A 25095-nucleotide genomic window follows, 5' to 3' on the forward strand; every position below is an offset into this window, starting at 1 on the left:
TATGGATTGCACTCAGGTCTATATATTGTGAACACAAAAGCTTTTGGTCAGTGTCAGCTTTTTGCTGACCCCAACAGAAAAAAGGGATGACAAACTTCATTTCAGCAAACTGCTCATAAGTGTCTCCAGCTGTGCCTGGTTCCCTCAGGATGGGAGGGATTACAGATGGCTGAAATACTTCAGCGGCTCTCGCTCACAGATCTCCCCTCAGAGCCATCCGTGGGCACCTCATGAACTGTGGAATTTGGCATGTGCCATGTGTAGTCTGGGATTAAAGCCTGGTTAGTTTCAGTCAGGTATTATTGCAAAGGCAGATACAGAAAGACACGCACTGGCTCTATACTACGACTGTGCAATAAAATCCCCTGTAAACTGCAGCATAGTGCGTTGTTTCAACAGTCTGTATTGGTGAACATGAGAATGAATCACAAATATTTCAATTGGTAAAATAAATGTTTTACCTTTCCCTACCAACTTCCTTCCCATATATTGAGAAGACAAACCCAAACAGCACCAAGAAGCTTATTATACTGACTTTTCCCATTTATTTGATGTGCCTCAACACTAAGGAGCAAATGAATTCTGGGTGTGTACTGTATGTTAGCTTAATGCAAATAATTTAAAAGTTGTGAGAGGCAGAGGAATTTCAGAAGAAAGCAGTATTTTATCAGGTTTGCTGTGCCTACAAGGATGGGGCCTAGCACTAGGGAGATGTTTTTGTAGATAGACACAGTGTGATCAGCATTTGAAACCCAGGTTTAACACTCAAAGGCACTGTTCCAGCAGTCTGTCACAACCTGAGCACTGCCTTTGTTGTGTACAAGTGAATGAATATGCACAGCTGGGAATACAATAAGAAAATGTAAGAATGTCAGGTTGTGAAGAATACTTGCTCTGGCAAACTGAGATGAAAACATCACTCAGATACACTGACAAAGCTGAGCCAAACCAGTGCTGGCAACAGACTCTAAAATAAGGGGCATCGTTTATTTTTTAAAAGATGCTGTTTTTTCTACCCCATTTAGAGTGGAATAGATAAGCCAGCTTGACCATGAAAATGTTTAGGTTAAAAATACTGTGTAGGGGCATACTTTTCTAACACAGTTTGGAACCCTTTGGATCAACTGACTGGGCTACAACGCTCCTTCCCAAAGACTTGGAATTCTGTGGAGTCCATTGTCTGCCAACAGTCACTGAAAACCGTTTAAAAAAAAAAATTAGATCTTTTCAGTCCCACTAAGGAGGCAAAACTGGAAAGGATCTCTGGGTCATCAAGTCTAGCTTCCTGTTATTGCAAACCTCTGCAAGCAAACAGCACAGAGACCTTACCAGCGAAGACACAGGCAAAGAAGACACTGGCAACTGAGCTGGTTTGTGGCCTTTGTCACTAGGTCACCCACCTTGCAGTAATATCATAATGTCACAGTATCTGCAGTGACTGACTGGTACACAAACCTGTGTGCTGTTTCAGCTTTCATGTTGGGTATGATGTGACTGCACTGATCACATTTCCACTGCTCTGGAGACAGCTACACCATAGATTGCTGAACTGACTTCTCTGAAAGTGGATCTGACTTCTACCCTTGGTTTATGTGCTTAAGTGATTCATGAAATAAGACAGAATACTTATTGAAAGGCTCTCCAGTAACATTAATCTTTCAGTCCAGATTCTTCTAGTAGAATTGCTTAGCTGCTTTCTAGCCATTCATCTTTACATTTCATGCTAGGCATTGTCTTTTCCAGGCTAACATGGAAGTGTTACAATTATAACTGGTATTTTGTAAAATGGAAAGTATAGATTAATTAAGCACATATCACCTGTTCAGTGTAAAAAAATCAGTTGCCAGGTTAGTGCCAGGTTAGTTGGTTGGTTAGACCAACCAACTTTTGCTAAACTCCCTTTGCACAGCTCTTGGTTTATCTCCACATGGGCAGTTTTAGTCTTTGATCAAAAACACGTTCTAAAGCCATGCTGCTGCTGAAATCCTTTTTCTTGTGTTTGAAAGACAGGTAAATTGTTCTCTACTTTGTACTTTTTCACAGGAGCTCATGTCTGATAGATTTTCTAAAAGCCCCTATGATTATGTGGCAGGAGTTTCAATATTCCTGAATATACATTGATTAAGTATTCTTTCCCATTTAAATGATTCCATTTCATCTGATATTCCTCTAGTGCTTGCTTCTCCAGGATTCTGGTACTTTTTTGTTCCTCACAAAGGATTTTTAGATAGACTAAATTTTGTGTTTTCTTACGGGAGCAGATTTTCAGTTGATCATACAGAGAAAATTACCTGTACTTACAGAAAATGACACTCCTGAGCCTTGCAATATACTACAAACTGTTGGTTAATATAATGTCAGTGTGGAAAAATGTATCCTTTTGTTTTCTCTTGCTTACCTAGATTAGCACCTTGTGGTTCATGCCAGGTAAGAAGTATGAACAGGTTTGCAGACAAGCCAATCCTGAATTTAAACTGTCTTTTCCAGTTTGCTTATCCTTCCAGTCAGCTTAATGTACCTCAATGACCTGTCTCCTACCAGTTTTACTGAGAGTTTCACCATAAATTCAATATTTTTGTTCATGTAATATGGGTACCCTCTGCCAGAATACAATGCTCCCTGTCCTTCCTTGCCTCTCTACACATTTATATTAGAAAAACATCTTTAACTTTGCCTGCTAGTAACTTAAATCTCTTTTTTCCTTATTGTTATACCACTCTGTTTCTTCTTTTTGTGTGAAGGAAAACTTTCTTAACAGTTCATTTGGCCTGGAAGAAAAAAAATCACACCAATTCACTTTGCTAGGCTATAAAACCAGCTGGCTCCCCCATGAATTTGAGAATGGTATTGGACAAGCTGTGATCTGATCATCCCTGCACAGTGAGGAGAGTAAAGAGCATTGGGAAATTCTTTCTGGTTCCTGAATGATGGTGGATTTGCTTTAAATGTAATGGTACCAGGATAGATTGTTACTGAACACTAGTGAGATCTCACAGGTGAGGATGCGATTATCAGCTCCCAGCTACATTTCTGCACTGTATTCCTCTGAATCTCTGGGTGGACAACACACTGAGATGCATGAGTGCAGTTGTTTCTTAAATGTTGAAAAAATATACACCTGCAAATGCTTAATTAATTTTCTGTGTGAGACAAATTGAACAAATGCTATGTGATTTTACAGTGATGAACCTGTAAATGTTCAGGATGATCCTGTAAATGTTGATATAACATTTTTATTAAATCTCTTCTATATTGCAATTAAAGGAAAGATGAAGTGCTTTGCTGTAATAATTTTACAGTCTTTCTGGGTGTATTCAGCTACCTACTGAAAAGAAAAACTAATTTGGACTCCTTTGCTGAAGACGGTGAAGATTTTTTTTTCACACAAATAATTCTAAATTGTGAATTGGGATTGACACAAAACTACAGTAACTTCATCTGAGTTTCAGATGCTCTTGAAAGATGTGAAAAGCTTGAAAACAGCCTCATGGATCTGCTGCTCTGCAATGTAAGTAGCTTTTAAAAAAAGCATACATATTCCCTCTTGATATTTATAGAGAGGAAAGCTGGCAAATAAAAAATTCAGTATGAAAATCATCAAAGAAAAGAAAAAAGAACTGATGTGCTAACAGAGTAATTCAATGTATAAACCCTCCTGTTTTATGCAAAGCCTGTCCAATGTTATATTTAATTTAGGTTCTCTGTCCGGCTTGCGTAGGACTAGAAAAACTTTGATAGGATTGTCAGAACAGCCTTTTTTTTGGTATGGGATGCCTGTTTTAACTGTTCACTTAGCATGATAATACTGGGAAATCAAATATTGCTTTTTTTAAAAAAAATCCGTTGCCATTTTACAAGATCAGTGTTGACTCAAACACCTCAAAAATCTCTTGATTTTGAAAGCTTTTTCTTTTATATTTTTACAGCACAAGATATAAATACGAAAGCAAGAAATTGGTGATAAAGTTAAAACAGAAATAAATTCAGATACAAAAAAAAATTATTTGGCTTAGATTTGGGCATGAGCTATAGAGATGCAATTTTATGCTAAAGAGTGAACACTAATATGAAAGTACACATAAAACACAGTAAAACATAAAAACTGGCTGAGGAAAAAGAAATACCTTTCCTTGCTCAAAATGCAAATCTATTATAAAAAAGTTTGGCATAAGCATTTTACAACCCCACGAAGATCATAGACAATAAAATGGTGACTGGGCAGTCAAGACTGTCCATCATCTTGAGAAATGATTAAAAAAAGAAGAATAGTTAAAACATAAAATGGAGGACAACTAGTTTACAGAAAACAAAGGCTGAAGAATACTTGCCAGAGGAATCCGCTCGAAAACCAGTCCTGGGCAGCACTTGTTCTGAATAGGAAAATGGGGAATTAAAGGTGAAATACATTTCTCAAGTTATTTAAAGATGCAGCATCAATTTCTCTGCTGTGTTTTGAATTACTAAAATGCATTTTCTATTTTTTCTTGAAATTTTATTTTCTCCTCCCCTCCTTCTTTACTTTCCATGTGGTACATGTACATATTCCTGCTAGATTAAGACCTCCCTGGCCATTTCTGTGCAAAGTGAAAAAGATGTTGAGGTGGTAATGTCTCTTTAACACAATGTAGGTTCTGATGAAGATAAAAAACTTAGTTTGGTTAAAACTGTTAAAAAACAGTGACAATATTTGTGCTTATTCAAGTACAGCAGTAAAAGGGGAAGTTTAATGGGTGTGTTTGGATGACTTGACCTCAGATGGCTTGACTCCTGCTTTTATACAACTCCATTGCAAAATGTCTTTTATCATCAAGATGAGGAAGATTTTTCCAGAGTGATGTATGTTGCCAATAAGAACAACTGATTGTAGATGAAAGGAAATGCAGGTGAATCCCTTTAATGTATTTTTATGCAGATAGTTTCAAAGTATTTGTATTTCACTATATGAAGTGCAGCAATTAACTGTCTTGTTTTCATATAAAACTATTTTGCTTGCATTAGAGGAAGCTAGATGAGTCAATAGCTGAATTCAGTCATGTTTCCTGTGCTAATTTTGAAATTTTCTGAACAAGAATTTCTGTCTTATTATTCTGGCAGCACCCAGAGTGATTTGCAAAACATTCCAAGCCAGAGGTGATTTCTATTGACCTACACACAACAAAAGGGCAAATCAGGTATCCCATTTATATGACTCTAAGCCAGAATATCATACCATATCATACCATGCATGTTTCATGCTCTAAAGGAGGTGAGGTCTTTCACAACAGCATTTGCAGGACAGTGATGCAAGCTATGAGTATATACCATCTTCCTAAGACAGAAGGGTGTGGTGAGAGACATAACACAGCATTTCCTCTGTGGGAAGCTGTGTAACACTTTGAAAGAGTTTGGACTCAAGCCATCTGCCTTCTGGTGGCTTTAGCCCTTCAGCCCTTCCTAAAGGCAGCATTGTCTGCAATGGCAGCAGCTGAGTGATTCAGAGCTCTCCTGAGATAATACTGAAATGGTTGTTGCAGGGCAAAGATGTTTTCCAAAAGATAGCTAGCAAGAGATGTCTTAAAAATCGAGATGTCTTAAAAATTTTTGGTAAGTATGTTTAGATAACAGCCTTGACCTATCCAAATCCAGGTCCACTGAATGGGGACATTGGATTTGGTGTTCCTGTTGCATTTGTGTTTACTGTCTGTGTTGAGCTGTGTCATGTGGGCTATGCTGTTTGGCTTTATAGGTGGCCGCATGTCTTTGTTTTGTCTCTTTGAATTGAGACAATTCCTTCATGCACTTCAGATTTTGTAGTGATTTGGGATCTTTCCAGTGAGACATGCTATCTAAATGTAAAATGTTGCACCAGCACAGCTCCTGAAAACCAAAACCTTTGAAACTGATGCTGCTCCACTGCAAACTTGGAGAAATGATTTTTTTTACTCACACCCTTTCAAGATTTTAATGGAACTCTTTTAAGAGACAAAATGATTTTAATGTAGAGAAAGCAATTTCATCTTGATAGTCTCAATAAGCTTTTAGGTTTGAAGGTACACAAGCTCTTTTGGTCACTCAGCGAGAATTGCTCTTTGGAGCTGCTGTAAGATTGGTTCATTCTGTTCCCATTTCAGCTTGCAGTCACTCTAATATCACCCAAAACTGGTCTCAAGCAGCAAAGTGAAGGAATCACCACCATTCTCAAACTGTGACCAATTAGGGAACAACTTGCTCTGTTAAGACAGACAACTATATATTTTAAGTAAGTTAGCAGTGTCCTTTTTTGGGAACTGTTATTTGTGGTCAAAAGTGCCTAGCAATGGTTTCCTTCAAAGCTAATCTCATGAAGTGTGACATTGCTTTTGTTCCTTTGCCTTGTAGAACTTCATGTAGATTCTTACAGTGCTAATTATCATCCTGTAATCAACCATTCAGCACCTAGCATGTGTTTTCACTGTAGTTTGGGAATTCACACACATGAAAATCTGAACTGTGCTGAAGATGCTGAAGTTTTTAAATGTCTGATCACCAGAAAGATAAACCCAGGTGCAGATTTGTGGTTTTGGTGACCATAGCAAAGCAATGTTCATATTAGGAAGAATCTGCTGACAGCAGTATGGGTCTCTGTGCAGTACACATAACTGTGATAATGTCACTGACACTTTGTAAAACAAAATATATCCTCTATATAGCTGTGCTCATATGACAAGCAAACAGTTAGCAAAGAATATAAAACTTCAAAGAACTTTTAACACAGAGGAAGGGACTGAGTTAGCACTGTCTCCATCTGTCAAATGCAGAGATAAGTAGTTTTTTTCAAAACTCACCTCAGAGAGGTGAGTTTTTTTCAAAACTCTGTTCTCAGAGACCCTACAGAAAAGCAGCTTCCAACAGAGGACAAAGGACTGCTGTGCCTGGCCCTCAGCTGAGCAGAATGCATGTCATTTGTGCACATCCTGGCACCTTCTATCTGCTAAGGATAAATTGAGCTGGTAATTTTACCAGAATACTGGGAGACTCTAGTGAGCTTTGTTTTATAGAAATAAGTCATTTAGGTTTATAGGAAACTAACTTTACACAAGGCAACTTGAAACTTTCCATTTATTTATTACTAAATTAATTCTGGCATTCTTCTGAACTTTTAATAGATTCTTTTTAATATGTTAGATATCCTGCCTCTACCTCATAGGAAATGAGGTAGAATGAAAATTTGGAGAGGTTAGGACAAAGAGACAAGCCTACCCAATACTCCACCATGAAGAGGCACTCAAAGTGCTGAAAGATTTAAAATGATTACATAATATTTGTGTATTCTCCCTGTGATGCCTTTTTGGTTAAACATCTTCAGCTGCATTGCCATGAGTAGCTGTAGTCTTTCATGTAAAATAAGAATGAAGTATTTACAAAGCGGAGCTTGAAAGTATAATAAAATACTTGGTAAATTCACTGATTTAATTTTTTAGTTCAGCTAACCTGTCCTAGAAACAAGAATCAGGAAAGTAAAACTAAGAAATCTTCTGAACTGTTGTTTGTATTTGACTATATTAAAATAAATCTCCACCATGGGGATGACTCCCTGTGCTCTGGAGAACGGGGATGCAGCTGTGCATTTTGAGTGGTCTTGCCATACATCAAGATTTGGGGGTTGAAAGAAGATCCCTTCCAACCCAAACCATTCTGTGGCAATCATTCTACAATTCTTTGCATATCAGATGAATGCAAAACCAAGATTAATTTTGCTATTAGAAGATAGAACAGTAAAAACCTTGCATACCTGTCTTCCTGTTTAGTCTAAAATAAATTACTCTAATAGATTTATTTCACTTTCACTCATTCATTTTAAACTGAAAACTGTAAAATATTTGTGAAAACAGCCAAGCAACAAACAAGGCCTAGGACATAATCCTGATCTATATGAAATCAATGGTGAAATTTGCAGGATTCTTTGCTGCCAAGATACAGCCACAGGAGCACAATTCACCCACAGCATGACACAAGGGTATTTTTATTTACACCAGTGGAGCCACTGGTATTCTCTGGAGGAAGAGTTATGCTGATGAAAGGTAGGGACAATATTTGATAATATTTGTTTTCCATATTCTGCTGTTTTCTGGATCAGTCTTTGTTGAATGCTAAATACATGGAACAAAACTAGCACAAGGGAACATCTGTATTTCAGCATCTCAGTGCTAGCCATGCTTCAGGTGAACAGGGGTTTCACAAGTGAGAAGAATGAGTGTGATTATGCTGCAATGCCCCTTCCAAAGCTGTGCCAGCAGCAGTTTGCCACAGCCCACAGGCAATGCAGCACCCACTTGTCTCCAACATGCACCAACTCCCCTATGCCTACAAGTCACTTCTCTTAAATTTTTACTTTGACTCTTAAGTACATGCTGCCACTTTGCAGATCAAAATCTATTTGTATACCTTTTAGTAAAGTGTAAATTGCTAAAGAGAAAGAAATTCTGCATCTTTAACACTGCCATCAGCTGTAAAATGGACACTTCATATTAGCAGAGGTCATTAGGGACCTACTTTGCAAGCCAGCAATCAAAATCATTTTACATCCATGGCACTGTGATGATTATACACTCATAATTCCATGTGAAAGTGCTTCTGGTTTCACTGTCAGTTCTTATAAGCAACAAATCCATTTTGTCATGGTGAGTAACTCTTTCTGCAATGATGAACAATATAAAACCATTTGACTTTAGTCTGCTAAATTTCCTCTCCTTTTATTGTATATAATCTCTTATTAAAAAGAGTTATATTAATTTAATAATATCAGTTCTTAGACCATCTCCATGCTGTTGCTTAGGGTAGCACTAGATGGAAAGAAAACACCAACATGGACTGTTTGGAAATTGCTTTGAGAAATTCCCTTCCTATGCCTCAGTTGTTCATACTCTAGGTCAAGGAGTGGTTTGATGATAATAGACCTTACTTAGCAATTTCCCAATACTTTTATTTACTAAGTGAAGGCAGGCATGACTTACTGTCATAAAGGGCACTAACTGGTGAATAGAAATATTGATAGATATTGTAAAATGAGTGCAAGGAAGGTTTGAAACTAGAACCTGATTTTCTAGCTTACAGTCCCAAACCCTTCACCCATACAAAACTCCCTTTCTACAATACTTTAGAATACTCTATATTTAGTGCTATCATAGTTCTGCATTTATATGCACCTGTGCACAGATGTGTATACATATATGTTAAAGCACCATAACCAAAATTGATTTTTTTTAGACTAAAAATGAGCAAGAAAGGGAAAAAATATTAGAGGCAATTTTTTTTTGTCAGGAAAACATTATCTGAAAAAAGTGGTAGTACCAATTATGTGAAAAATTTCCTTCAATTTTTAATAATTTCAATCTTTAATTTAAGTGTAGCTCTTCAGCCAACAAGCACTGTCAGGAAAATTCTGCTTAGCTGTAGACTATGCCATAAAACCCCTCAGGTGGTCATGGATTCAGTGCTAGACCTATTTTTTTTTTTTTTATATCCATGAGTATCAAATTTAGGAAACCCTGATTGCCTTAGTATTTTTCTGCAAGCCTGGTGTTTTTGTAGTTACACATTATGGATCAGTATTATGCTGTCTGACAAATCTTTTCTACCTTAATGCATATCTGTGCTGATGCTCTGGAGGAAATGTACCCTGTGAATATGAATTGAAGTGCTTGTCTGTGACCCTTACAGAAAGGTATTTATAAGTCTGCCAAAGAATATACCTTATTATGTGGAGGCAAATTATGCAAATAGATTTGCCATTTACATATTTCACAGGTGTTGGTGAACTTTGCTTTTTGGTTGCTTTCCAATTTGTTAAAATCTCTGGCAATAAAAAAATAATGCATTGCATAAAACAGTTGATAGATTTGAAAGGGACTTAAGAAATTCAAAATACTGTGGTCAGAGGAGAAAATAACATAGAAGATTTTGAAGAAAGTAACTTTTGTCCTCTCAGCTAAAGGTGGAACTGGAATTGTTCAGATTTCACTTTTAATGAGCGCTTATCACTGGCTTATCTCATTCTTCCTACTGGCATTTCTGTGTCACAGCACCAGCCTTGGCTACCACAGTAACTGAAGGACAAATGTAACCCAATCAATGTAAAAAATATTTTATTTTTTTTTATTTACCTCTTTATATTTATTTATATTTACCTCTTTCCTCAGAGGAAAATAACCTGAAATTTCTGTTATAACGAGAGAACTATTATGGAATTATGATTCCCAACTGCTTTGTGACTCCTGCTTGACTAATGCCTACAGGGGGTCTGAATGAAGTTTTTACAAACTGTGAATCTACAATAAACAGAGCTCAATATACAATATAAGATATGATAAGGAGAGTTTATAAAATTAAAAGTTTAAAATTCAGGTGAAGGAGGTCTCCTAATGATAACTCAAGGGCTCCAGTTACAGCTGTTTTAATCTGGTGTATATGAAGTCATAATTTTTTCATTAATAGGAAGTTCCTGATCTGATGTTGCATTTTCTACCTGCTGGACCTAAACTGGTAATGGGGAGAGTCACTCTGTCACTTACAATCTAATAGTTTTAGTAAGGAGAAAGGAGATAAAGGTTTTGCTTTGAATTAATAGAAGAAGAAAAAAAATGAAAAAGTATCCAGCTGAGAAAATTATGTCACAGCAGAAAGTTAGGTAGGTATTCTTCAGCATGCAGGAGAAACAAGAAGAGATGGGGAAAGAGACGGAAAAAAAACCCCAAAAGAAAAAAGAAAAAAAAAAAAAAAAACAACCCAAACCAGAGAGACAAAGTAAAGAAAGAAAGCATAAACCAATTTCCCATCTTTTGCTTTTATGCAGTTTTTTAGATGACATGGAAGTCCTCCTCAGTGTTTGGAAACCCCTCATGCTCATTTTTTATTTACTTGGAGCTTTGAGCATAGGGATAGGTGACAGCAGAGGCTGGTGACAGCTAAGAGGGAAGACCTGACAGGTAACAGCTAACTCATGACAAACAATTTTCAAAGGTACTATGACTTCCAAAGTAGAGTTGCACTCTGCCTGTATGGAACTATTTCCCATGCAGAAGTGGTAGTGCTTTGTAATTTGTATTGTAACCGTTACAAACTGAAATCTTCCCATCACCCAGGGTCTTGCAGGTTCTTCATGTTCTTTAGGTGGAAAAACCTTTCTGTAGAATGAAACTCATACTTTTTCATTGAGACTTCCTGCTTGCAACCCTGTTCTTGCTATCATTAGGTAGGCATGAGTTAGAGGCAGCACATTGGTCTAGTTCTTGCTTTGAGTCATATTCCTTGTGCTCCTCACAGAACTACCCTGGTTTTCATAACTCGCTTCACTCCCTCTCTGATTGGGAAGCAGGAGAATTTTATGAGGCCCTGGTTAGTGCTGACTGTGGGGAAACCCTATGATAAAAGGCTCTGTGTAAATTCAGAGTTATAGAAGCACAAAAATGAACTGTTTAGTAACAGTCTCACAACGAGAGAAACAAAAATTTTGCAGTATCTCTTTCTTTTTGAGTTTTCCAGGTCATGATTGTTCACTTCTCTGCCCTATTTTTAGAAGATGAAAAGAAGGTCTTGCCAGGAGATAAGACAAACTTGCCTTGAGATAAGAAGTACTTAAAAAAACCAAGTAGCTGAACTTTTCCTGTGCACTTTTAGGGTATATTCTTCCCAAAGATAACCAACCTGACACTGCCATATGGTAGGAAAGAGTGTTGTCTTGAAACTCTCCCTCCTATGTACTCAAATTAGATGACAATTACTTGACTCAGTAATGGATTTCCTTCCTGCTGTTTCCATCTTCAGGAAATAGGACAACTACATGGTGCTAAGGCTTGACAAATTAAATTTTCTAAAATATGTGCTTAGGACATTCATGAAACAAAAATGTCAGGGAGAATCGAGATCTTTCGAGGTAGCTATTTATAAATAAGGGATATGAAGGAATGCAGACAAGATCTGGTTGGAAACTAGTGGAATCAAATCTTAGAGAAAATGTTGAGGGGATAGTGGAGAAAGAAGATAAGAAATTTAAGTTTCCAAGATTAGCTGGAAGATGGGACACTGATCAAAATCTAGGATAAGGCTACCGCAGTCTTGCTTTTCATCTCTCACTTTCTTGTTTTGGGCCTAGCAGCTTTACTATTTTTAATTATTTGGTTTTCTAGGCAGCTGGTGATGAAAACATCTCACATACAGTTTCCAGTTGCCTTTTGGACAGAACTCAAATGCAATTATACCATTAAAACACAGGCTTTACCATAACTCCAACCCACATGTTAGATGTTCTTCCTATTGTAAAGCATATACTCCTTAACACAGTAGATCATATAAGTAAAAGATAAAAGTTCATGTTAGTCAAAGAAGTGCTCAGAAAACTTGACAAAAGCAGCCATGAATATTGCATGGTGTAATATATCTTGTAATGTCATATATAATCTTCTGGGGGGTAAGTGAATCTTTGTGGTTGACATCAGATCTATATTCCCACAGTTTTATGAAGGGCACACATAGATCAAGCATAGATTGGGGATCAGGATGAAAAAAAATGCCATATAAATACATATGTCATACATGCATATGGTATTTATAATATTTTCTTAATTGTCTCCCAGAGATATTTGTTTCTGTGTAGGAAATTGGCATTCTTCGTCTGATGACTTCAACTACAGAGACGGTTCTGATTGTTGAGTGAAAAGATTTTTGTTAAATTACATCACTTCTAAAATCTACTGATAAGGGAAATTATTATTTGCAAAGAGTTTCTGTTTGCTAGAGCTCTATACAAAGCCAAGAGTTTTTTCAGCAGAGGTGCTGAACTACATAAAGTAATTTCTAACTATGGAATGGATTCTTTTCCTTTTAATTTATCATATACCCAATTCTATAACTTTGGAGAATAACATGGCAGTTCAAGCAAATGGTTTTTTTATATGCTAGTCTAGCCCTTAATGCACAAGAGAAAGTGAAAGAAGAGAGATGTCTGAAAATGATTTCCAATCTTTGATCAAAACTAGTCTTACTTCTTTCAAATCTATTTGGTCTACTCCACACAGTATCCTGATCCATACTTCAATGAGTTTTAAATTTCAAAAATTAGAGTCTCTTTTTTGTACATTGCATTGGGAATGCCAGTCATCATGGACTACATACATGGTGTTTGTAAATGTACTGGAAAGTTTAGTTACTATGCCTAACAGTTTATAATTGAAGATTAAATACATTTTTTACAGGGGTCTAAGTACTCACATCCATATTTAGGGAGAGTAAGATACCCTGGTAAGATACTGGTATTCCTCAAAAAAAGCCAGCAATTTATTTAAGTACATAGAGTTAAATAAAACATCAACAACTGTCTCCCTCAAAAAAAAAAAAAAAATCTGTATTTTTTAGGGTGACAATCTATACTGAAAAGTGTTCCAGTAATAGGATCAGTGGGGCAGAAGATGGTGGCACTGGCCACAGTGGCAAAGAACTGAGGAATATGACATGCAGCTTCAAGACTAGGTAAAGGTTTACTTGGAAATGAAGTCTGGGGTTCCTCCAGCATATCCATTCTTGTGGGGACTGGGAATGCCAAAGCCAAAGAGGAGATGCTGATGCTGTAACTAATGTATTAGGCAAGGCAAGTAAGAATGGTATGAGCCCACTGTTGGGGACAATAATGTATTTCCTTCAGACTATCCCTTTGCATGCCAAAGAAATGTGAATATTCCAGGTCTCTGGGCCCAACTAATATTAATGGGCTGGTCTGAATCAGCTCCAATATTTTATGTGTAATTTATAGCATATTTTGGTCTATAGGCACAAGTATTTTACTAAATGAATTGAAAAGTGGCATATGCAAGTAATGGCAGTGGTGACGAAGATTTTGGTAAAAAAGTTAACTGTTTTTAAGAATTTATCTTACTAAGTGCAAAGGCTGTAGACAATTTAGAACAATATTTTTGGCCAAAATGTTCTTTACAAAAAGAGTAAATAAGTCTACGCTCTTTTATTCTTGCTGTCAAAAACATGGACAATACTTCCAAAAACATGAGAAATTAAATCAAAATGAGCATCTCAATGGCTCAGTACTGTTTTGTATAGGTCTGCAAATAGTACTTTATGCTGTGCGTTTCTTTCTAGCTACCAAGGACAATGTGAAAACTTGTCAAAGACATTTTTATAAAAAAAAAATATATTCGAAATTTCTTAAAAAATGTCACTTTGAAGTGAAAGTAGGTGAAACTCTTTTTTTCATTGATAGATTCATATCTTCCTATTGGTTGACTATAAAAAAAATACAATAAAATGTGGTGGGACATTTACTGTGCTTCACAAAGGACTTAACAGTCAAAACGGGGAGATCAAAAATATAAGGAAAAAAAACACCTATGAAAGTCATATATGAGAATTTAGGTAAGATCTAAGAAAATATGTAAGTGTACAATTTTTGAAACATTTACAATGGACTCTATTTACTGGAAAGAAATGTAGTTCCTTTAAATTACAAAAGATAATTACAGAAAATCATGCCAACAGCGACACATTCAAAGGCAAAACTTTAAATACTAAATGGCCAGCAGGGTCAAGAGAGCTTTCACTTACGCCTACTTTCATAAATAGCTCTTGATTTCTCATACAGCTCATACGGGTCAGGTTTTCGTGGATCAAAGGCCTCTGTTGAATCAGGAAATGAACTCCTGTGAAGAGCGGGTGGATAGGGAATATTCTGTGGCATAGCTGGAGCAGACACACTTGTTTGAGGGCTGCCTTGATTCTCCCATCGTTCCATCATCTGGAATAAAAACATACAAAGAATAAAAATAAAGTTTTGCAAAAACTGTCGCTTCCACAACAAGACCAAATCCAGTGATTTCTGTTGAGGATGTGTTTTCAAAATTAGTAAATCTGTTTTCTGCCTTTTGAAATGAAAGGTGTGTGTTGTGCTGTTTATAAAATGACTTGATTAAATTCACTTCTTAGTTTGTTGCTCATGGCAAGATGTGACCTTTCTCGGGTAAGATTAGGCCCAGCATTACTCTGTGGAGTGCCTCTCACAGGATGTGCTGAGCTACTGGAAATTATTTGCTAAAGGTGGAATCTGTCAGTTTGTAAAGACACAATTATCAGATTCATCAAAATACATAACATACATGAAGCTAGTGCTTAGCAAAGAAGGGACAGACTGTGTAGAAAGTGAATGGCCTTAATGCTGTATGTTCTGAGAATACATGAAAATAACTGGCTGCCCAGGGAGAAGGAGATAACTGTAACTGGGACCAGAATTTACTGCTCCAAGGGAAGATTTAAAAAACCAAAATCAAAACCAAAAGAAAATCAAAACGAATCAAAACTGAAAATTATTACAGCATGTATTCAGGCATCTAGTGTTCAAAAAATCTCACTAAAGTGGCATTATACAACCAAGCACAGGATAAGGCTTTCAACTCTTCCAGGCCATTTACAGGAAAGCCTACAACAGCCTATTGTCTGTGCATGAAAGACACCTCAGTTCACGCTTTTTACAAGACTGTCTTTAGCAGTCTTACATGTACATCAAACTTGAAGACATGATAGGCTGTGCTAAAGATGGCTTGAGGATCTGCTTTTTTATTTCTGGAAGAAGTTGGCTACTAATCAAATTGCATTAGCAAATTTCTTTGAAGAGGCTAAATTAAACGAAACACAAATGTTTAGCCCAGGAAATGAGTACTTAGCTACTCCTATAACCCCTCCTGAGGACAAGGGTGGTAAAGCCTCCAGAACAGTGTGTTCTCACACATAACCCAACAATGGTAATTACACAAAAAACGCCTCTTGGAAACAAACTCATCTGTAATTAAATTCCACTGACTTCTATTCTTGTATCAGAAAACCTTTATCAAAGATGATTGCAGATTTAGAGTGGGCTTGCTCTACAAATTCTGTGGCTATCATTTGTCTTTAGTTCCTTGGTTTCAGAAGATGTTTGGGTCAGCAGGTAGCTTTACTCTCTGTTCTGATGATTAACTGCACCAGGCTTTTTTCACACCAAGTATGTGTGGACTATAGATATTTTAGTGTCCTCCTGGTGAATATGCTGAATAACTATCCTGCTGCATATCCCTGGTGATCTGACCTTCTTAGGCTCATACTTAAGAACACAGATTATAGATATTGGCCATTTTCAGTTGTCAAGGACCTAATTATTTTAAAAAGTATTATTATAAGTCAAGACGTGTTTCTGTCAGAATTTCAGCAGTAAGTAGGGCTGGTTCATTCAAAACTATAAGTATGTACATTCTGTGCAATACAGAGGCATATGAAAATACCTGAGCTGCCATCGAAATAGTTTAGGAATTTACCTTGGGTATCTTCAGGAACCTCTTACACCAACATAAATTTATCCTCTGCAAATATTGCCCTTTGGGTAAATTAGCCAGTGTGGTAAGTCACATGAGTAGCACAGTACTACTTCTGAGCCCTAAAGAAATTACCTCCAGTAGCTATAAACACAAATATAATTGCATTATGGAATTGTAAATACAAAGGTCTCTAGAAACACACCTGATTATGACTCCTATGTCTAAAGGGGAAAGAAGAACTAAGCTCAATTCAAGCAGTTTATGATAAAGGAAATTACCAGAAAAAATATGTATAGGCTTTACCTTCCCTTAGGAGTCTACAAGAACACAAGCCAGTGAAACCAAACTATCTCATGAAGATGAAAGACATGCAGGGCCATGTCTGTCTAGAAGTGAAAGATTCCTAATTTATTGGGAAGGGCTGGGGAAATAGATCACTTACCTCTTTCAAAATGTGAAACTGGACAAAATTAAAATACTTAAAGAAAGATTTAAAAAAAGAAAGGAAAATATAATTATCTTTGATGAACAAACTTTACCCTGGGGAAAGGACAGGAAACTGGAGATCAATTGGCAAAACCCTACTGGGTCCCACATGTCTAACTCTTGCTTGCTGGTTAGCTTTAAATCTTCAAGTGTGAAGTTCAACCAGCTAAATAAGCAGATAAACAGAAGGGGAATTATGTCTCCCAAACCTGTATTAACTAATTAAACAGTCACCTAGCATTCAGTAATGGAAGTTATCATAATGCTACTTCAGAAAAAAAGGCATTCTTGAAAGTGAGTAAGGACAGTAGTGAGTGAAGGGCACCAAATCCAAACTGGGGCAATGGTTTGGTGACATTGCTCATGGTCATTTTGCACTAATATTATACGTGATATACACATATAAGATATGTATGATATACATAGGAGTCACTGGAAATATCTTACCCCAGGTCACTTGTTTCCTGTGCTGTTACACAGATACAGGCTGTGCTGAGGTGTTGGGGAGGCTTTCTAAACCCCCTGCGCTGGCCTTACTGCTTCAGACTGTCTGCACGCACTGCTGCAGGCACTTGGTTTCAGTCTTCAGGCCTTGGACATGAGAAATTGATGTCTGACTATGTCTCTAGTTAAAAGTGGTGCCAGACAGAGGAATTCACACTACCTTAACTCGGTTAATCATTAGTGAAATCTCTTGCTGAGATTACCCCAAAATAGAGTGGCTGTGAGCAGTCAGTCTGCCTGCAGGTACAGCACACAATGGTGTTATATTGTTCTGCAAGCCCTGGTTTTCCTCACACCATTGCATGAAAAATTGCATCAGCTCAGGTTGTTTTTCTAGATCCTGATTATTGGCAAGTGCTTCTTGAGCATGAACTACCATACTGTTTATATAAGGAGATATTGCAGAAAATCATCAACAATAAATACACTGATATTTATATATTTGATGTGTACATAAAAGGGCAAAGTATGGACAGGAGGAGGTCTTCAAATGTGGATCTTTAACAAGAGAGCAGCAAGCTATCTATTTCCTCACTTTTTATCTGAGATTAAAAGTTGAACATTCCAGCAATTCAGGAGTCCTAAACTGGTGAGAGCAAGCCAGCCTTTAATATTCCAATTTATTTTCAAAAATGTTCTGCTACACAGATGAACAAAGCAACTTATGCAATACTTATTCCAATGTATTGTATACAGACTCTATCCTTTTATAGCAAAACCACCACAACCTGAAGCAGTCTGACAAAGTTGCATCAGCTGATTAATTGCTATTTGTACTTGACAGGATACAAAAATTATTTTGGCAAAATTAAGGCATGCCATATTCCAATATGAGAGTATGTAAAGTTGTTCAGATTTAATGTACTTCCCCTGCCTGCTCCCCAGTAAGAAGGCTCTAAGTCCTTTAAAAGGTATTGCCATTGTTATTCTCATTGCTCTTAGGAGTCTTTAGGTTCTATTTCCTCTACACAAGCTTGTGGAGAATTAAGAATTACTCTAAGGCCTGTAAAATCTCAATTAAAGAGCCAAATTAAAAAAAAAAAAAACAACAAAAACCAAAAACCAAACAACCCCCTACAACAATAAAACAAACCAGACAACCAAAAATAGTAGCCTATGAATTCTTTTTATACTGTGAGTGTCGTCACAAATTCAAAAAAATTATATAATATGGTGCCAGCAGAATAAACACAGTCATTGCTTACAGTCTTACAGTGGGAAGTCTTTACACCTTGGTCATTACTGTCAAAATCATAAGAACATAGAAAAGTTGATTAAAAGGCACCTCAGTCAGTTATCTAGCCTGAGCTCTTATTTGAAGTGTGATTATTGCAGTTCTAGATCTCCTAAGGCAAGAAAGAGTAACAATCTCCTTGAGGATGTTAAGCCACTTGTAAACCAGAAAAAGTGCATGTTGTTAATTCCAAAGAGTTTGCCAACTAGAAGCCTAGAATGGACTCATTTCTGCTGCCTTCTCCTCCAGACCTCTTATTTTTAAGCCACCACATTTCTGGTTCTTGCCACCCATCTTAACATGAGGGCTTTCCTTCTTCCCCTTCTGGCAGGCTCCAAGCCAACAGAGCTTTTCAGGGAGGCCACCCCTGGTGCTGTGTCATGTCACTTGAAGCTGGGGCACTGCTGAGAGGTGTCCCATGGGCTGGCAACAGGATGGATAGGTGACAGTCTACAGAAATTTGCTTAGCATGATGGCCATCTTATGAACTCAAGGCATACAGTTTTGAAAGGAAACTTACAGGCTTTGGAGTTTTCCATGGAGAAAAGAAACCTGAAATAAACAAAAAATAACGTTAGCAGCTTTTTCTGATGCATAAAGAATGGAGGCTAAGTGGTGTCTACGCTCCCATTCTCATTCAGGTCTGCAGATAATATTGATAGATATGGAAATTCTCTACACACAAGGGGTGAAAACACAAAACACGAGGGATAATTTCTAAGAAAAAATAGATAGAAATATATATATATGTATATACATATATACATATATATATATGCAAGTGGAGCTATTGAGATCATTGCCATACTTTACAAACAGCATGGGATTAGGTTGAAATTAAAAGAACTAATCAAAAGGACTTCCAAATGTCTTGGTGGACATTGGATAAGACACCAAATGACCTGGTATTGATGTGTCAAATGCAGTTGCACCTTTAGGAAGAAGCATTCAGAACATCCCATCAACAAAACCTAATAATACAAGAGATTTTTTTAGAAGAAAAGCCTGAAGAAAAATAACGGTTTCATTAGTCTAGATAAGGTGGCCAAGTCTTGAGAGGATTGCTTATTTTGATACTGTCCTGGTTTTGGTCTTAGTTAGCAAGAAGTCATGCATGACTACCTGTTTTACACAAGTAGTTAACTCCTTTTCCTTAGTTATTAACTGATTGCTAACTTGCTTCAGTGACTTCCCTAAATTTCAACTCTTGTAGCTTACAAATGTTTAAAACTCCAGATATGTCTTTTTCATAAAAGGGAATGGTTTGAAACACTCATTGAAAACACTGTTCCTATCTTATGCAGTACAATGTTAAAAACCTTTACAAAGTATTAAATAATAAAAAAAAAAGCTCTACAAAAGGTATTAGATCACTTTTTTTTTTTTTTTTAATATCAGCTTTCAACATAGCTTTCATTAAAAAACTCATCCTCAGCTTAATAGCAGGTAAGAAAAAAAAAGGCTGTGGACTTTCCTAGGTAAAATTAAAAACTAATAACAAAGAGTTCATTTGTTTTGTTGGAAACAGAAATGGCACTTAAAGTGAGATATCTAATAGGAGGGCTGCTCTCTCATTCAAAAAATGAATTCAGCTGAAAGAGTAGTACTGACTTCATTATTTCTTTTTGTAAAGTGAGTCTAAAAAGAAAATTAAAATTATGAGAGCATTAGAATAGTATCTTTCTACAGAAAAATCATAACAGGAATTATATGCATACATATATTTAAGGTTTGTAGAATTCTGTGATAATGAGGTAATCTTTTTGGCCCTGATACTTAATTATTTTGACTAAAGTATCTTGCAGTGTAAAAGCACTTGAGCCATTTGTACTGAAACACTGGTTATTTAGTAATGATGATGTGTTTTTTTTTTTTTAAAAAAAAAGGTCTATTGAAAAAAGTAATCCTGGAAAGGTTTACGCTTACTGACTCAACAGTGCTGGATAAAAACTGCTTTATTAACAAGTGGACAGATTTCTTTCCATCTGCAAACTCAAGCTGAGATAACAGGCATCCTTGATAGATCTGGCTTGTACATCACTTTCAGTATTAAAGATTCTGTAGCAGAACCTTATTAAATAACTTATTGGATGGCAGATGGCTACCTTTTTATTACCCACTATGCTTCTGTACTGTTAATAAGAGTGAAAACTAAAAAGTACTTTTCTGCTCTGAGCTAAAGATGAGACTAGAAACTTGCTAAAATCAACTTACTACCCTGATTTGTTGTTCAGAAAATATTGGCAGAGGTGACACTCCTTACCCATTGATACTGGTGCACCTCGCATAACTTACTGTCATGAAAAGTTACTCCTGATTAAACTGAAAGGTCTGGTTTTTTTCCCTATTTATTTACTGTCTCCACCTAAAAATAAGTTATGCTGGAGATATAATAAAAAAATTTGCTATCAATTAAAAATATAATAAGTGTTTAAAAATCAATGACATATACATCAAGTCAAGATTTCTTTTAAAGCCCCTCAATTAAAAAAATCCAATTATTCATTTAAACAAAGAGAATATAAACTTATATTTAGCTTGGAGGTTATGGGCACAGACTGCAACATACAAATGACAACATCTACACTCAAAAAAAAAAAAAAAAAAAGCAATATTTATTCACACAGCATGAAATTATGTTAATAAAACTAACAGATATAGGATGCCAGAGAAGTAAAAGATCCAAAGGAAAATAAAAAAAAAAAAAAATTGGAGATCCATATGTGTACAAATGGATGCTATAGAAGCAACAATCTCTAAAGGTAACAAACCTTGGGACTAATAGTAAAATCCATTCTTCTGATTTAATTCCATCTGTTACACCTTGACCTCATGTAAAACGAGATAATCTCTCACCTCTGTCAAAGATTAGGTGCTGGGCTAAAGGGGCGAAGGCCTAGTTCCATAAAGGAACTTTACATTACATCTCTTACCTATTTCTTGACAATTTTCATATTGTCTCACAGAAGATCTACACTCACAGCTGAACTAAACATCCTTTCCCCAACCTAAACAAAACTGACTTTTATAGAATATATGACATTATCAGTTATTCAGTGTGAGACTGATCATGGATAATTGTTGTGTACCAAAATAATTATCACCAGTATTTAAACACATGCAACAATTGCTGCAATTCAAGAGAACATTGCATATGTAGAACACTGCAAGAGTAAAAGAAACAAATCCTCTAAAAGTAGAAAACTGAGGCTTAAAATCTCACCAGAAGAATATACCTTAATAATGTATGTTCAGTGTCCACTCAGCAGTGTTGGCCATCTGCAGCCACATCTAGAGCAGGCAATGAGAAGTGGACTTTCATTTAGTTTGACCTCACTTCACACCATATTTTCCTCGACTTTGGTGCTTCTTACATGCCATGTGAGCCCTCCCCACCACGGAGAGCAGGATCCCACCTGAATGATGGCTGCCAGCAGACTGGCATCAGTTCATATACACATGCTGATTTATCAACAGGGCTGAAATTTGTTCTCCAAAAAATGCGGCTTTCAACTTCTTTTGCGTACTAGTACAATACTAATACTGCGCAACCTTCTGATCAACTCACATCCAACTAGAAACATGTACTGGACAAGCTCTGACAACCTCATTCCATTCCAGGTTTCTGCTTCTCCTTCCCCAAACTCCCAGCCCCCTGTTGTCCAACTTGGGATAAAAACTTGAGTAGCTGAAAATATTATATACATTTACATATGAACACCCCTCACCTCCATATCCACATACATGTTTAAAATTTGAAATAACAGAAGTCAGCTTAGATCCACATAAAAAGACTTCATGCAGCCTGTTCTTCCCATGAGTGGCTTTTGGCTCACCCATGTGCCTGAGAGCCTCCCCTCCTCATGGTATCCTCACCACACAATGGGCTGTAGCTCATTTCTTGAAGATTCCTGTATCTTTTTTATTAACACTCCTTGTAAAGACAGCCAGTGCAGGTCTGCATCAGTTTAGGAAAGGACAATTGGGTTTCTGGCTTCTGTTAAAAAAGCCCCACCATTCAGCCAGGTGCTAGCAGGAAAATACTGTGGTAACATGTAAGCATGCAACAATAAAAATACATGACCTCATATGCTTCTGCAAAATTGTTTTGAGAATATAATGATTTCTTATTCCAGGCTAGCTATTTAAACTGTAATAAGGTACAGCAGCTGGTGGCCAACACATATGAACATTTTAATTGTTTAATTTCAAAAAAATAAGCTGAGGTACAGTAACAACCACATGTCTTCTAAAACTCAGATTTACATTTTCTCATAAAGCAGTGTTACAAAAATTATTTTTGAGATTGCTTTTTAAGTTGTATTTACCACCTTCCAAAATGAGCTTCCCTGGAAATCAGAGCTGTGATGGTTTCTAAGTTGTAACTTAACTAAAAAACACTGTGAACTGAAAACAGATTTTGGGTTCAAAAGTAGCAAGAAGAAAAAACTTTTTTCCTTTTTTTTTTTTTTTTTTTCATATCAAGGCAAACTCCAGCTTCAGTTTAGTGTACTTCTCCTTTTTGATGAAGATATCCTGTAACAAAAGACAAATCACATCACACTCATTGTATCTACTTCCTCTTATAGCCAAGTTTAGGTATGCTTTTGTTGTAAAATACTCTTACAGATATCATGTGCCTTACACTTCAGCAAGGATTTACTGTTGAAAAGTTTTATTTTCTAAAAGCAGCTTATCAGGCAGGACTTAGAGCATTTGCAAGACAGCAGTCTGATTAGTTTCCTTTTCAGGTTTTTTGCAAATTCTGTAATGTCAGTGGTACAAAACCAGCCCTTGGTTATTAGTCTGCTCCCATGGGGATGATTTTTGCTCCATTTCCATCTTCATTATTCTCATTATTCATTATTCACACATTATTTTGCATTGTTTCCTGGAGAAGTTCTTCACACCTTATGGAATCATAAGCAACTCACACAGTTATTGCTAAGTCACAGAACTTTTAAGGATGTTCACCCCTGTGGCAGATGTGTATGGATAATTAAACTGAAGCCTGGGAACAGTTTGATTTCTGCAGTGACGGCGTGTGCTGCAGGGAGGAACTCAACAGCATCCAACACAAAGATTTTTAATCTAAAGCAACATTCAGGGTAAGTCAACATCCCTCCACATCACTTGTCACACTTTCACTTTTAATGGGTGAAAGCCCACTGGCTTTCACTGGGCTTCTTGGGAGTTTTTTTGTGCTTTAATATCCTTGTTGCATATGGCTTCCTGAGCAAAGCTGTCTTAAGCACTGAACAGACCTTTCTCCTTCCAAGACGCTTGGAAGTCACTGAACAGATGGCTGATGAGCACTCCCAGAGCATTAACTGACTCCATGGGCATCTTATCAACATCCATGTGACAACACTTCAAGCAAAAGTTTTTCCTTCGAGAAAAGTTACTGGATACATTTACTGTAGCACTAGATTTATTTTCTGTGCTTTTTTCTTTCTCTTACTGGAATCCCTGAGATGTCTATCAGTTGTCTGTATGGGCCTGATTTACAAAGGTATCAAATACTCATTAACTTCAAATTGATGTGACAGGTGAGAACACTGAGATTTCAGACTCAGGTGTTCACCATTAGCAGGTTCAGGGAACTGTTTCTTACCATTCACATTACACCTGGTTTCTCTCTCTGTATGTTTGCTTTTTGTTGAGCTATGTAACGTGTGGTCAGATTGGGTGCACAGAGCTAATTCTACCATTGAGTTGACTCATTAAGATTTAAAATATCCTACAGCTAAAATTCTGAAAATATTTGTGGGAGAGGTAATTTTTTGTGTGTGTACAGAACCAATATATACCATTAATTCAATTGCTCTTCAGATATTTTCTCCTTTTAAGGAAAAGAAGTATGATCAATGAGAAGTAGTACATTCAATTAATTTATATACTGTAGTAAACAAAATCTAAAAGGAAACAATGAATGAAAATAAATGGAAATAATACCTATGAAAAAAAGTAGCTGATAAAAGGTTTTGGCTGATCATGCCATATTTAAAGTATCAGATGATGTATAGGGAATGGCAATTAGTAGTTCCATTTCTAATAAAAACAATCATTATTACATAATATTTTTCAATAGTCCATCTTTTTCAAAAAGCTCTAAATATTGACTCTTACTCTAACAACAACAAAAAGTTGATTTACCTTGAAAAAAAGAGTTGGTGTAAGAAGACTGTAAGCTCTAGCTCTTCAAGCACAGTTAGCTACTCCTGCTGTCAGCTGTCCTGCAGAGACATGGTGCCATGCTGTGGAAGATCCATTTGGTCTTTAGCTGGGATGGCACCTGATGCAATGGGCCAAAAATCAACACATCCCACATCAGAGTGAGATGAATGACCCACTGCCTTTGACCACAACATTCCAGTGTTTAGAGCCAGTGCCTTTCCCCTGCAGCAGGTGACATACAGGCAGCATGGCAAGTAACTGCACTGTGTTGCAGTAACTTGAAGGCTGGTTACAGTCATCAGCTGCATCAAATGCAGGTTCACATTAATAAAACTGAGAAATACCTCTGTCTTCTTTATGGCTATATACATATGATCAGATGTTATTAAT

The 25095-nt window shown here is 36.7% G+C and overlaps 1 protein-coding gene across 13 annotated transcripts in view; it reads right to left on the reverse strand.

Annotated features, from left to right (window-relative positions):
• The window catches only part of MAGI2 (membrane associated guanylate kinase, WW and PDZ domain containing 2), a 701683-nt gene that overhangs the window by 74249 nt on the left and 602339 nt on the right, over positions 1 to 25095 (reverse strand). For 11 of the 13 annotated variants that reach the window (XM_063155597.1, XM_063155591.1, XM_063155589.1 and 8 more), the window contains 2 exons: positions 19049 to 19080; positions 14566 to 14755 (listed from right to left, as the gene is read on the reverse strand). In XM_063155597.1, coding sequence (XP_063011667.1) covers positions 14566 to 14755; positions 19049 to 19080 — 222 coding nt within the window. Of the gene's footprint in view, positions 1 to 4328; positions 4371 to 14565; positions 14756 to 19048; positions 19081 to 25095 lie in introns of all 13 variants that reach the window. The other 2 variants (XM_063155603.1, XM_063155590.1) reach the window with 2 other exon arrangements.

This window comes from Melospiza melodia, chromosome 4, assembly GCF_035770615.1.
Source record: "Melospiza melodia melodia isolate bMelMel2 chromosome 4, bMelMel2.pri, whole genome shotgun sequence".
In the NCBI taxonomy this organism is placed as follows: domain Eukaryota; kingdom Metazoa; phylum Chordata; class Aves; order Passeriformes; family Passerellidae; genus Melospiza; species Melospiza melodia.